Source organism: Lycium barbarum, chromosome 6 (genome assembly GCF_019175385.1).
Source record: "Lycium barbarum isolate Lr01 chromosome 6, ASM1917538v2, whole genome shotgun sequence".
Classification (NCBI taxonomy): Eukaryota; Viridiplantae; Streptophyta; class Magnoliopsida; order Solanales; family Solanaceae; genus Lycium; species Lycium barbarum.
The window spans coordinates 3066460-3080588 of record NC_083342.1 but is presented as its reverse complement, the minus strand read 5'-3'; the positions used below and the strand labels follow the sequence as shown (position 1 = coordinate 3080588).

Sequence of the window (14129 nt, the reverse complement as noted above, 5' to 3'; positions counted from 1 at the left end):
TCAGGGATATTTTCGACCACTTAAAATGCCTAAGGATAAAAATCAAATACCACCCCGAAAGACGACATTTGTGCGAATGAACCCATTTAATTTTCATAATGGATCGGCGAACCCAAACATGCTTGAGGATTTGGGCTTGGTACTTTATTGTTCGTTTGAGCAGCCCAAGAGAGAAAATGAATGCGATGGCCGTTTTTGGCCGCTTATTAATATTTAGCCAAATTTGAGATCTAACTAAAAAATAACTACTGTTTAGTATGAAAATAGAATCTAAATAAAAATACTTCTAAATAAAACACGGAAGAATTTCAATACAGTGTGCTGAAAATTGACACTTTTATAAGTGAATCTACTATAATATTAGAGTCTTTTTTTTTTTTTGAGAATCGACGAACTCCTCCCCATGCTAATTTTTTTTTGAGGGAACATACTTTTCCAAGAACAAATCAAGGGAAAAATCAATATGCATACCTAATTTCACTTAGAAAATAGGACTTTTATTTTTCATGAGCCTTTAGGGAGAGTGGGTCAAACTGACATGTTCTCTGGACCAAATAGATATTTTCTATATTTCTTATTTTCTAAAAATACCACAGAAAACAATTAATACGTAATTAATATTCTCAAAATGCTATTTAATACATAATTTTTTTCGCGTCTAAAATTATTAAAAAGAATATGGAAAACCAGAAATTTAAGTTCGAGCAAAAACAAATCATCGAAAACGGAGCTTGGGGTAGGCCACACTCGTCAACGCAAGTTTGGGTCGAGAGTGGGCTTCCCAAAAAATCACCATCTTGGCCCTTCTTCTCCACCAAGTCGGGACCTAGGTCTAGAAAACAGATATTTCCGCGACCCAGTTTAATCGTTTTTAGGCTATTTTGATCCAATCAAAACACTAAATTTTGGCCCAAACGCATTTTAGGATTGATTTAAAGCACTAATTGCTCAAGAAATCATCAAAATATAAACCATAAATCGTGAAAGCAATAGGGTTTTTTCAATCGGGTTCGTTAGGATTCCGACAAATAACATGATCTCCGGCTAACAATTCTTCAATCAAAATATTGTCTTATGGTCCTAAACATGTTTTATGACTAATTTGAATAATCAATTGCTCGAAAAATCGTTCAAAAGTTGATCCATATGATCAAAGTTAATATTTTCCGTTTTGAACAAACCCTAAATCGGTTTTAATTGAAAACCCGATCATTTATCTGATAAAAAACACAAATGATAATTAGTTTTGTTCTATAAACATGTTGTAACAGATTACACAACATATTTCACACAAAAATAACATGGAACGTGAAAATTTAAATTTTATGGGATTAAATTCGTATTAATGAAACCTAGAATTTAAAAGTTCAATTAATCACAAAATACACGGGGAAATTTTATGATCTACTATCGTTGGAGAGCTCTCGACAAGATTTTTAAAAGCCCTGAGATTTCATGCACAAAATTGACGAATTTGAACATGAAATTATGCAATCAAAATTCAGATTTAACAATTTAAAATCCAAAAGTCATATACTGCGTATAATTTATTCACACAACCCAATAGCGAGCATGTTGGCTCTGATACCAATGAAGTAATTGCTAGTTCAGAGACTTATGAGTTTTCCCCCTGCGGAAGCAGATCGCCTGCATCAACCACGACTCGAATTACTAATCGTCGAGAATCCTCACGTGACAGATAAATACCCTAATTCGACAGCCTAAATATCTTACTTAAAATATGCAGAGAATTCACTAACCTTAGTGGTTCTCTAGACATTTAGAGTGCGTCTTCCAACACCCATAAAAATGTTTATATAGACCATATTAAGACTTAGGGTTAGATAAACTAATGACCGTCTTACTTAGCTAGGGTGGCTTATGGATGTATTAGTCCCAACAAATATTTTTACTAACACGCAGGAAAGGAGATAATGCTCAACTACTTACTAACCTTTTATCCTAATTCTCGATATCCATATCCTCCCATCTAAGGTCATATACTCAGTAAGCTGAAGATGCACCATATTCTGTCTAATCACTTCCGTCCAATACTTCTTTGGCCTATCTCTACTTCACCTTAAAACTCACCATTATCAACCTCTCACACCTCATCACTTGCGGCATCTGCATATCTCCTCTTCACGTGATTACCACAGAGGCCACTCCCACTTTATATCTTCATTTCAAATCTTATTTCTCGTAGTATGTCCACACATCCACATCAGCATCCTCATTTCTACAACTCCCATCTTTTAAACACGAGAGTTCTTAACTGGCCAACAATTCGCGCATAGGACATAATCTGCCTAACCACCCAGCACCAACTAACTGAAACTACCAACTGTGAAAGTGCAGCTCTTTCCTTTCCCGCCACCCCACTCTTATTTCCCTCCCTTCTTCCTTTGCACCCTTCTCCATACACCATTTCCAAACTGCATGTTGTCTTTGCGTTCATGTTGCTACTCTTTCAAACAACCCTCATTTTACAACCATCTCAAATTTTCCCTTAAACCCTCTTCAATCTTTCTCATCATCTCTCCTAATAAAACCCTCAATAAACCCCTTTTCTTAAACCCTAATTCAAGAACCATGTCCACTAAACGCTCTGCATTTGATGTCCTTATGGCAAATTCCAAGAAAAAAACACCAACCCAAGATTCCTCACCTAAAAAGAGGAAAACCCCAAGTCTTGAAACTTCAAGTAAAACTCCACAAGATTCAATTTTGAAGCCAATTGAGGACACCAATTTGGTCAATGGGTCGAAAAGTAAAACCACAGATGTTGAAACTTCAAGTAAAACCCCACAAAATTCAGTTTCGAAGCCAATTGATGACACCCATTTGGTGAATTCGTCGAAAAGTGAAGAGTTGGTGAAGAAAGGTAAAACCCCAAATCTTGAAACTTCTAGTAAAACACCTATAGATAGTCAAGATTCAGTTTTGAAGCCGATTGAGGACACCCATTTGGTAAATAAGTCGAAAAGTGAAGAGCTTGGTGTGGTGAAGAAAAGGAAAATGATAAGTCCAGATGAGAGTATTCTTGAAATCAAGAAAAAACCTGCGAATTTCGATCCAAGAAAGGCGGCGTATTGGGGTGATGGTGAGAGAGTGCCGTTTATGTTTGTAGCTAAGGCGTTAGACGCGATTTCAAAGGAGTCAGGAAGGATTGTGATTACTGAAATTGTGACTAATATGTTGAGGACTGTTATTCAGACAACGCCTGAGGATTTGTTGCCCGTTGTATACCTTTCTGCTAATAAAATTGCAGCTGCGCACGATGGTATGGAGCTCGGTCTTGGAGATGCTTCCATTATTAAGGCACTTGCTGAAGCTTGTGGTGCTAAAGAAGCACATATCAAGAAGCAATACAAGGTAAATAAGTTTGTCAATTTGGAATAATTAGGTTCAAATGTTACCAATGTGTGGGGGAAAAAAAAGCTTTTTGCGTGATAAACTCAAAGCTAAATGACCAATGTTGAAATTTACCATAAAGCATTAATGCCCTCTAGTGTTTGTTGTATTGATAAGTTGGATATTTCTTTATTGAGTGCTCTCAAGAGAAGATTAAAAGTGAATTTAACCTTTTCTTTATTGAGTGTAAGTGCCTAAGCGATGTCTTTAGAAAATTCCTATTGTGTATTTACTTGATGGTTAGTCCGGTCGGGATTGATGAATTGGTTGTGTGAAGTAATATTGCTAGTGGGGATCAAATGCTGCAAGCTTTGGCATGTACGAGGCCCAATATTGAAACAGCCTCTACCTTTGCTGTGTATAGTACCCTGCTATTAGTACAACTTCATGTTAATAGTTTGTTTGGTTGACGTCCATTAAACAGGGGTTTGCGTTTTCCATATTTCGTGTTCACTTTGCATTGTTTGTTTATCCTAATGACCACTTTTCTCTCCTAGTCATGGACCAAAGCCTAGCTGCAAGCCTGAGACAAGCTTCACATTGGACTATTGTATTTAAAACAGCATCTCAAAAATCACTTGTTTGATTGCATGTATTTGTGTACATAAGGGACGAAGAGGAAATTTGTATGGGTTATGTCATGTATCTGTATCCTATAATGTCTGCATAGTACCTGTTATATTTAAATTAGACCATGCAATCTAGGAGATTCAGCTTTTCTTCTATTCAGATTTGACTAGTCCAAATGTCTGTTTTTCCTTGTTAAACACACAGGAGCTTGGAGACTTGGGACTTGTTGCTAAAGCAAGCCGTTCATCACAGCCTCTGATGCGTAAACCAGAAGCACTGACTGTTGCCAAAGTTTTTGAGACATTTCGGATTATTGCGAAGGTATTCCAGTTTCATTTTTCACTTTCTCTTAGATGCTTCGTGAATTGGGATTTAAGATGTTAAGTGACATAGCTCCCATACCGCAAATTTGATGATCCTCTATTTAGTTACTTGTTCTTGTTTTATCTGATATAGTTTTCGACCTTGAGTATGATATCTAGTATTTGTACTATGATTATGTTGTCTTTTCTTATGTGGGAATTTCTTTTAGGAATCTGGAAAGGATAGTCAGGAAAAGAAAAAGAATTACATTAAATCACTGCTTGTTGCAGCTACTGATTGTGAACCCCAATATTTGATTCGTCTCCTCCAGGTTAGAGGAAAGCCTTTTTTTCTCATGGAGCTAGTTAGCTGTTCCATTGCACATTGAACCGTTGTTCAGTTGATTTCTCTTTCTTGCAGACAAAGCTACGCATTGGTTTGGCTGAACAAACAATCTTAGTTGCAATTGCTCATGCGTTTGTGTACTCAGATAAGCATTCGTCACCTCCTGCAGGTGTAGATTCTCCTTTGGAAGAGGTGCGTTCTCCATTTGGAGAAGTTTTCTATTAGATTTTCCTTTCTGCAACTTGCATGATTTTCTATTAGTTTTCTTCCTCTGCAATGATCGGAACATTAATTACTGGGTAAAACAAAAAAGTTGAAAGGTGCCAGTGATTGCCACTAAAGGCTTGCATTATGATTGCCACAAGACCATTTTGTTGTCTCAGAGATCTGAATAGCATAATTGCTCGTATGTTATAGAGGACCTTTGTGGTAACCCCATGATTTTCACACTTTTGGTGGAATATAAGTGATTTGACCAAGGCACCATTTAAGAAAAAAGTGCTTTGACAAGTTCGTAAGGCTGCATAAATTAAGGAAACTTGTTGCCTCCAGGGCATTAGTTTAGTGGTAAAAGTGCAGTATGTGGTGCGTGGTTAGGCGTATGTTTTGAGTTTGCACCTTGTCGTGGACAAAAGTCTGACATTTAAGGAAAAGAAATTATGGAAACTTATTTTTGTAGAGTGAGCTACATATATTTCATGTTGCACGGAAAATCTTTTATCTTTACTATAGGTTGGATTTTATATAGTTTTGCGATGTAGTTTCTTCACTTGGTTCACCTTCAGTAAGTATGTTTTTTTTATAACGGTGGTGTCTGGGCCAACACGTGTGCATCTCGATATTCCAGCTGGTACAATTTACCTCCTGCCAATAATAGAGCCCGGATAACTCTTCCCACCAAGGCTTAGGCAGATGGAAAGAAATCAGTTTCAGTAAGTATTTTTATCTTTTGGAAAGGGGGAAAATGGCTTTCAAATCTGCATAGCTTGACCATATATGACAATTTAAAGCTTGTTTCCACTACAAGAATTAGCAGAAGGAGATCAGTGTTACCTTGCAAATTAATTGATTCATTAAGTTCTGATCCCTTTTCATTTTGTATATGATTTAAGTCCATCAGACAAGCTGCCTATTACATTTCCATTGCTATTGAATGCATATCTTGTTGGTTCCTTATTTCATTTTGACTTCGTGTTTCGCAGGCTGCCAAGATTGTAAAGCAAGTGTTCTCTGTAATTCCGGTTTATGAGAAAATTATCCCTGCTCTTCTAGCTGATGGTGTTTGGAAGCTTCAAGAAACATGCAGTTTCTCACCTGGTGTTCCGGTTGGACCTATGCTAGCTAAGCCAACCAAAGGAGTTTCTGAAATTCTTGATAAGTTTCAGGATATGGAGTTTACATGTGAATACAAGTATGATGGTGAACGTGCTCAGGTGCTCTTACAATCTCGTTCTTATTAATAAGTTTATTCAGTAAATTTCTATTGATGCATATACTCTCTCTCTCTCTCTCCAGGAACTGAATACAAAATGAATGGGAACTAAATTATATGCAAATATAAGTCACTTCCTGAAAGAATAAATCCTGATTACAATCATTCACCCAATAGAATGAAATGTTATTGCATGTGTTTTTTAAAAGTATTCATGCCACCTCTGATTTCCCTTCTTTTCCATCATTGCTGATGTAGCTGTTTGTTTCTTGGTTAATCTTATTTTATATCTCTTAGTGGGGGCTTTTATTAATGCGAAAGAACACAAAGAAAAGAAAGACATATCTTATCCAATTGAAGCATGTGAAATTGATTCTTCCTTATAACCAGATTCTTTGCCACAATTCAGTGAAAAATTCTAGGCTATCATTTTCTTGAAGAAGAGGTAGTATGCCTTTGAATGTACTCAGCTGCTATTAAAGGTTCATCGGCATCATAGATATTTGGGTTGGAACTAGTGAACCCGTTTGGAGAAGAAGGAGATGACCGGCTGGTAGTAAAAAGCCAGAAGAGTTAGAAGTCTCGGCCACAATTGTCCTCCTAAAAACTATTTCCTAAACATTTTCAAACGTTCTGGAACCTCCGGAATGTCTACTCTTTTCTAGCTTTCAGAATTTCTGAATGTTCCGGAACAGGGTGGAGTTGGTTTTAGATGCAATCTAGAGACTAAATGAGCGTGCTTCTTTCATTGACAGATGACTAACCTTCTGATATAGTTCTTGCAACATTATTGATAGTCTTAATTTGTTGCGTTACATGCTCTTTCTTGCTATTGATAACTTTTCTTGAGTTCTTTGCTTGATATTCATTCCAGTGTCCAATAAGTAAAAAAAAATCACATTTTGCTTCTATTTCCCTATTCTTTCTTCCTTGACTCTACCCTTCTGATTAATTAGTCGAAGTTGCACATCCTTAATATAAAAAGTCAACTGAAGTCGGTCTTAAATATTTCTCTCTGAACATTTCCCAGGACCTCTTGATCGTTTTAAAAGAAATTTGTTATTTTCATTTTAGCTTTTGTTAATTATTGTTTGTTAATCCAGATACACTACATGGAAGATGGTTCCGTTGAGATATACAGCCGAAATGCAGAAAGAAATACAGGAAAGTTTCCCGACGTTGTTGCTGCTATCTCAAGGTAGCACTTCCATTTGTCTAGATTTTCTGTCTCTGAAGTTGTAGTATGCGAGCACCTCCTCTTAGCTCAATGTTCTCGTCAGATGCCAAAGCTCCATTTATTACCTACATTATAGTGGAGACTTTAAAACCTTGGCGCTTTAATTATACAATATGCTGCTTAAAAAGAAGGTCTACAGGAAACAATAAAAAAGAAGAAGGGAAAGTCTGCATGATAAAGTTGATGTGTTTGGGCACTGTGTTTGCTTGGAACTTTGACTCTGAAATTGGATCTTATAATTTGCTGCAACCCCAGGATCAAATATTTGTTAGTTGACCGCTGTAGTGCACAAAAGGTCAAACTGAATCTCGTATATATGAATTTATCAAGTACTTACATGATATTGAATTTTGGACAACTAGAACTTGTAAGTAATATGTGAAAATTGATGACCGAACAACTCGATTAACTAACTATCGTGTACGTCTGAAAAGGATGTCGCACCTCTCTTGCACACCAATAATTGTGAAGATTAAACCACTATTTCACTCTCCGAAGTAACTATGTGACTTATAACTTATGTTATTTATGAAAAACTGGATTATGAGTTCTACATGCAAAACATATCTGACACTTCATGGGACAGGATCTTGGATAAATCTCTAGTTTATTCTTCTTACATTGTGAAAACTGGTCTCTGACGGATAACAATTTAAATTCTTGGTGGCAAGGTTTTAATGTATCCCTCTGTCCCAATTTGTGTGGCATAGTTGGAATCTCGGGATTCAAACTTCTAAACTTTGACCGTGTATTCGGACATAGGAGCTTTAAATTTTTGAAATAAAATCTATATATTTGGAAACTATGTAAAAAGTACTATAAATCACAATAATTACAACAACAAACGTACCCAGTGTAGTCCCACAAGTGGGGTCTGAGGAGGGTAGAATGTACGCAGACCTTATCCCCTACCTTTGTTTGTGTGTGTGTGGGGGGGGGGGGTGTGTAAAGAGGCTGTTTCTGATAGATCCTCGGCTCGAAACAAAAGAAAGGACAAATCACAATAATTAACAAATTAAATTATTCACAAGGCATATAAAGAAATTGCCGAGGGTCTTTCGGAAACAGCCTCCTTATCTTCCGAGATAGGGGTATGGTCTGCGCGTTTACCCTCCCCAGACCCCACATTGTGGGATTTCACTGGGTATGTTGTTGTTGTTGTTGCATATAAAGAAATTCAGGTCAAAGAAAAGCTTGTTGACTCTCGAAATTTCAACCGTGCCACATAAATTGGGCTGAGGGAGTATATGATATGTAAATTATTTCTACAAGATTTGTGTCCTCCACAATTATGTGTACCTTGTATACCAGAGTCGTACATTACTTGAATTCTTTTGCAAATTTATTAGCTAATTCTTGTAGTTTGTTGCAGATTGAAGAAACCTTCTGCAACATCATTTGTTCTTGACTGTGAACTGGTTGCATACGACCGTGAGAAACAGAAGATCCTGCCCTTTCAGGTGAATTTGATTATAGAGGCAACCCAACAATTATTAATCTTGACAGGAACTACTCTTTTCCATAGCAAAAGTAGATATATAATTGCATTTACACATATGCTGCTATAACTCAGTATATGTTTCGATCAGTAACCTAGTTAGGCTCTTTATCAACTAAGAACTCTTATTCTGTCCAGGTCATATAGAGTTGATCGAGCAAGTTGTGTCTGAACTCCTTCAAGTTTATATTTTGTCTTTTTATCTCTCTAGTGTTCATTTTCCCAAGCAAGCTTCAACTGCTAATATTGCTTCTCCTACAAATGCTCATTGTTTGCTTGGACAATTGTCATGCTATATTAATGTGTAATTTTGGTGTAACATGAGCTGATACTAATGGATAAATGTTCATGACAGATCCTTAGTACCCGTGCTCGTAAGAATGTTGTTGTGAGTGAAATCAAGGTCAATGTGTGCATATATGCTTTTGATATCTTGTATCTTAATGGACAACCACTTCTTCAAGAGCAACTTAATGTCCGCAGAGAGGTATTTTCATTTTTGCGGTTGAATTTTTGCCTGTAATTCTCATGATTATTTTGTTCCTCTCTTGCTTCAGTGAGTTCTTATGCATATTTGTATCCCTTTGTGCTTCTGAGGAAACCAAGTAGCATTTGTCTTGATGGTAATTGTACCAAATGAACTGTCTATCACTGAAATGTCTTATCCTTAAACCACATATTTTAAGCATTTTACTGACGTCTTATGCATAATTTGTTAATTTGACGTCTTATACATAATTTGTTACAAAAACCTCAGCGTGCACTTACTTAGGCCCCCACCCTCCGCAGCGCAACGAAAAAAAAAAAAAAAAAACCTAGGCATGTATTTGTAAAATTTTGCAGCTCCCGTTTGCTGAGGCCCCTTGGACCAGGCATTGCATCTGCTTAAATTTGGGTCCTACCATGCAAATGTCAGAATGGATGTCTGCTTCTAGTTGAAACATCTGTTCACCATTTCTTGCGTCAAATGCTTTTATTTCCATGAGAATTTTGTATTCGGAAACTCTTGCTGCTGCTTCTAGATTTCTCTTCAGTGAAAGTGATGCATTTACCTCTTGTTCACTTCCTAGCTCCTACCGATGGACCCTTGTAAATTATACAAATAGGTTCACTTTCTCATGAGTACACCTTCTTCCGTTCTTATCATAGGTTGCACAATAGGAAAGGGAAAGGTGGATCCTCAAGCGCACTCTGTGCTGATTTGTTCAATTTTCCCAAATCTCAGTTTTTAGGCCATCTCTGTTAACGTCTCTTAAAATCCAGGGATCTGGCAGCAGTTTGTCTTTCATATCATTTGGAATGATTTTTCTCATTCTTCCACGGACCTGAATCTCATCTAGTTAATATCTGCTCTCTTTTTCAGCCATCTCATTATCTATATACTGTAATTTAATGATCTGTTAAACCTCTTCCCTCACTTATTTTCCATGCTAACCAAAAGGAGGCCATCTATTTGGGGATGAAATGTCCAGCACTCTTTATGAACTAAGACCTTCAAATTTTATATTCATTTAGTAAATATATTAAGTGTCGTATTTCAGTCTAGATATTAGTCAAATTTAGATGCTCTTCCAGTTCCAGGTCTAATTCTATTGAGAGGGATGGAGTAATAAACACAAGTACATGTACATAAAATTTTCTGTTTGACGAAAACGAAGATTCTTGGCTATATAAAATCTATGGCTTTGATTGTTTATCAACATTTATATTGGGCTCTTAAGTGGAGCTTAAGGTTTAAATTTTTCTTTTTTGGGGGTGGGGGGTTTGCTTATGATGTCCTAAGATGTCATTCTCATTCGTAATAGCTTAAACTGTTCTTTCATATTGTGAAATGTGAACAATTAATTTATCGCTCGAACACGTCACTTTACAAAGTAATACTGTGACTTCTGGCTTCAAGCAGCATCTTTACAAGTCATTTGAAGAAGAACCCGGATATTTCCAGTATGCTACAGCTGTAACCTCAAACGATCTCGAGGAAATAACGAAATTTCTTGAAGATGCGGTCAGTGGCAGGTAGTGGTTTGATACTGATATTTAACAAATCTGCTCCTTTTCTGGTAACAAAAATGCATTCTTTTATTTTATATATTTTAGAAATATTCATTTGGTGAATTTCAAATGCATTCGTAATCATGGTGACATGAACTTCTTTCAAGACTCTCACGAACTGCTTTATGTCAAGCATTTGAATAACCAGTTCTTGTAAATGGTGTTTCCTTGTTCGTTGGTCTTTGCTGCTGTCATTTTGATTAATTATCTGTTATTATGATTAAAAATTTGCACCTTTGGTTGGCTTGAACTCGAACTCTATATTGCTCCTCAGTTTGTTAAAAGGAGTAAAGTCAAGCAAGTGGAGATTTCTGAAATGTTCTTTTCTTGGTTTGTGCCTTACCTGTCTTTATTTTAAAAGATCCAAATGATATCGAGGAAGATGCTGGATAGTTTAGTAATATTATCTGGAGAAATTTTACATTTTCTTCACATAACCAACAAAACTTATGGTGAAAACCTTTTATGTTTGGACAAGTGGACTTCATGCGTCCCACTGACATACATTGCATACCCGTTAGTTGTAATAGAAGAAAAAAATTAATTTTTTATTACTTCAATTTTGTCCATTTATGCAGTTGTGAGGGATTGATTATCAAAACACTAACTAAAGATGCTACATATGAGCCTTCAAAGCGGTCAAATAACTGGCTAAAACTGAAGAAGGACTACATGGAGAGGTATGTGTCGGGAGTAGTGCTTTAGATATATTGCTGCTTAAACTTATGGAGAAACTTCAATTTTTACCAATTTGAGTTTCAGTATTGGCGACTCACTGGATTTGGTACCAATTGCTGCTTTTCATGGTCGGGGGAAACGTACTGGTAACTTTTATCTACTTTTATGGGGATAAACTGGGTCTTATAATTTTTCACCCCTCACAATTTTTAGCCAAAATTGTCCCTTATCTATGGGTGTAGGTCTATTTTGGTCCTTCAAATACAACCTTGAGCATCTCTAGTCCCCTGAGATTGCTAAAGTGCAGCACCTTTGGTCCAACTAACAGAGTGGACTTAAAAACTAATGGCGACTACCCAAAAAACACTACTAAAAAAGTTATTTTTCCGTGTTTTTTGGTAGTTTCCCTTAGTTTTTAGGTCCATTCTGTTAGTTGGACCAAAGGTGCTCTACTTTAGCAAACTTAAGGGACTAAAGATGCTCAAGGTTTTTTTGAAGAGCCAAAATAGGGACAATTTTGGTAAAAACTCGACTTTAATCTGAGTTTGGTTTAATTGGCTAATGCATTCATTTTCTGACAGGTGTTTATGGAGCTTTTCTCCTTGCTTGTTATGATAGCAACAACGAGGAGTTCCAGAGCATCTGTAAAATTGGTAAGTGGTTTACTCCTGTAAACATTAAGTGGCTACAATTTAGCCTACTTATGTGTTTGGTGTTTATATGCTATGCTTTTTTATGATTTGCTGGTTAGGAACTGGGTTTTCTGAAGCAATGCTTGAAGAACGCTCTTCGAGCCTTCGTTCCAAAGTTATTCCTAAACCAAAGGTTGCATTTTTCATCTTTCCCTAATTACTTGGAAGCACTTTGCTTTCAGTTAGCGGGATTCTTGTGCCCCTCTAACATATGCGTCATATTCAGTCATATTACAGGTATGCGGAAACCATCAATCCAGATGTATGGTTTGAAGCTACCGAGGTAATAGTTTTTACATTCCACTCATCTGCCATGCTTCAGAACTTTGTAAACAATAAACACTCATAATTGCAAAATTTTCAAATTCCTTTATCCTTATAATTGCTTGTTCTTGTAATTGTTATTCTTGAATTATAACAACATACCTAGTGTAATCCCACAAGTGGGGTTGGGAGAGGGTAGGATGTACGTAAACCTTGCAGACCTTACCCTTACTTTCGTGGGGTAGAGAGGCTATTTCCAATGGACAATAAATTATTTTATTTTTCATTTCATTGAAGCCTACGCTTTAATTTTATGCTTAAATCGCAATATAGCTCAACACCGTTTTGCACTTTTCGCCTTTGATAACACTGATTTTTCATCTGTGATTTAATTAATGATGCAAAGGTTAATATTTCCATAACACTTTGTTGATATCAGGTATGGGAAGTGAAAGCCGCTGATCTTACCATCAGCCCTGTCCACCGTGCTGCCCAAGGTATCGTGGATCCCGGGAAGGTATGTATCTTTTGAATAGAACATGCAGTGAGAAAACTTAATCTTGCAGTTTTATGCTTACTAGTGCTTTTATCTATCGGACCCTAAACAGTTGGGATGTCTCTTATTCAAATGTGTAGAATAGATGCCAATATAGTGTTTGATTAGGGGCAAGTTAAGGCTCTATCTTCAATATTGCATAAACACATAACAATTCTGAAGTATATTTATATCATTTACCGTTTCTTCTCGCAGGGAATTTCTTTAAGATTTCCACGTTTGATGCGTGTACGAGAGGACAAGAATCCGGAGCAGGCCTCATCAGCTGAGATGGTGAACTCTTTTTTTTCTATATATATTTTGTCATCTCGTCTTTTGCTTGTTTTATTCTAGTATTTATTATTCATGACCTTGTTGGTTTGAACTCTTTTATCTCCTCATGCTTTGCTTCTCAGGTTGCGGATATGTATAACGCTCAAAAGCATAATCATAAAAATGATCAGGATGACAATGATGAAGACTAATCAAAGATCAGCTTCACGTCTAAAAATGATCTGGACGACAATGAAGAAGACTAATCAAAGATGGCTTCGTCTAAAAATGATCAGGATGGCACTGAAGAAGACGAATCAAAGATTGTGTCACTTCTAAAAAGTGATCAGGACGGAATTGAAGAAGACTAATCGAACTTCACTTTCTGTCTTCTATCTGAACGAATGATCATGTCCATTGTACAGATTGATGTCCTTGGTAGATGTAAGTTGCCTTAACCAATTTTCTGAAAGTTAATCTGGTACTCAAAGTGTTGAACACTCTGTATGGTAATTCGATCAGTTGGAAAATGAAATTTCATTGCAGTACTGGAATCATTGTTCTGTATAATCTAGGCATAATACATAAACACGCCTCAAACTTGGCCGTAGCTGGCAAGTACGCCCTCCAACTTTGGGTGTGCACAAGTAGGCACCTCAACTTGTCTTCACTTTGTCAGTGGAACACTCCCAACTTACAAAATGATCATCTAGACACCTCCAAAATTTATGTGCCACGTTAGCATTTGTGTTTACGTTTTCAACTTTATACAAGTTGAGGTGTCTACTTGTGCACACCCAAAATTGGAGGGTCTGTTTATGTATTATGCTTATAAT

At 36.6% G+C, this 14129-nt stretch overlaps 1 protein-coding gene across 2 annotated transcripts; it reads left to right on the top strand.

Annotated features, from left to right (window-relative positions):
* The first annotated feature begins 2276 nt into the window (after positions 1–2276).
* Positions 2277–13841, top strand: LOC132600477 (DNA ligase 1-like). Of its 2 annotated transcripts, XM_060313674.1 has the most exons (18): positions 2277–3375; positions 4189–4305; positions 4517–4618; positions 4708–4824; positions 5835–6065; positions 7168–7262; positions 8674–8761; positions 9155–9286; positions 10703–10815; positions 11430–11531; positions 11614–11675; positions 12111–12182; positions 12281–12354; positions 12448–12504; positions 12925–13002; positions 13237–13314; positions 13437–13513; positions 13568–13841. In XM_060313674.1, the coding sequence occupies exons 1-17, from the start codon at positions 2440–2442 to the stop codon at positions 13503–13505; spliced, it is 2523 nt and encodes an 840-aa protein (XP_060169657.1). In that variant the 5' UTR covers positions 2277–2439; the 3' UTR covers positions 13506–13513; positions 13568–13841. The 2 variants fall into 2 exon arrangements, with proteins under 2 accessions (XP_060169657.1, XP_060169656.1); XM_060313673.1 differs by having other exon boundaries at positions 13437–13841.
* The last annotated feature ends 288 nt before the right edge of the window (positions 13842–14129 follow it).

Coding starts and splice junctions, on each gene's coding strand:
- LOC132600477 (XM_060313674.1), top strand. CDS start 2,440: ATGTTGTCTTTGCGTTCATGTTGCTACTCTTTCAAACAACCCTCATTT. Junction 9,287..10,702: donor AACTTAATGTCCGCAGAGAG/GTATTTTCATTT, acceptor GGCTTCAAGCAG/CATCTTTACAAGTCATTTGA. Junction 13,315..13,436: donor AGGCCTCATCAGCTGAGATG/GTGAACTCTTTT, acceptor TTTGCTTCTCAG/GTTGCGGATATGTATAACGC.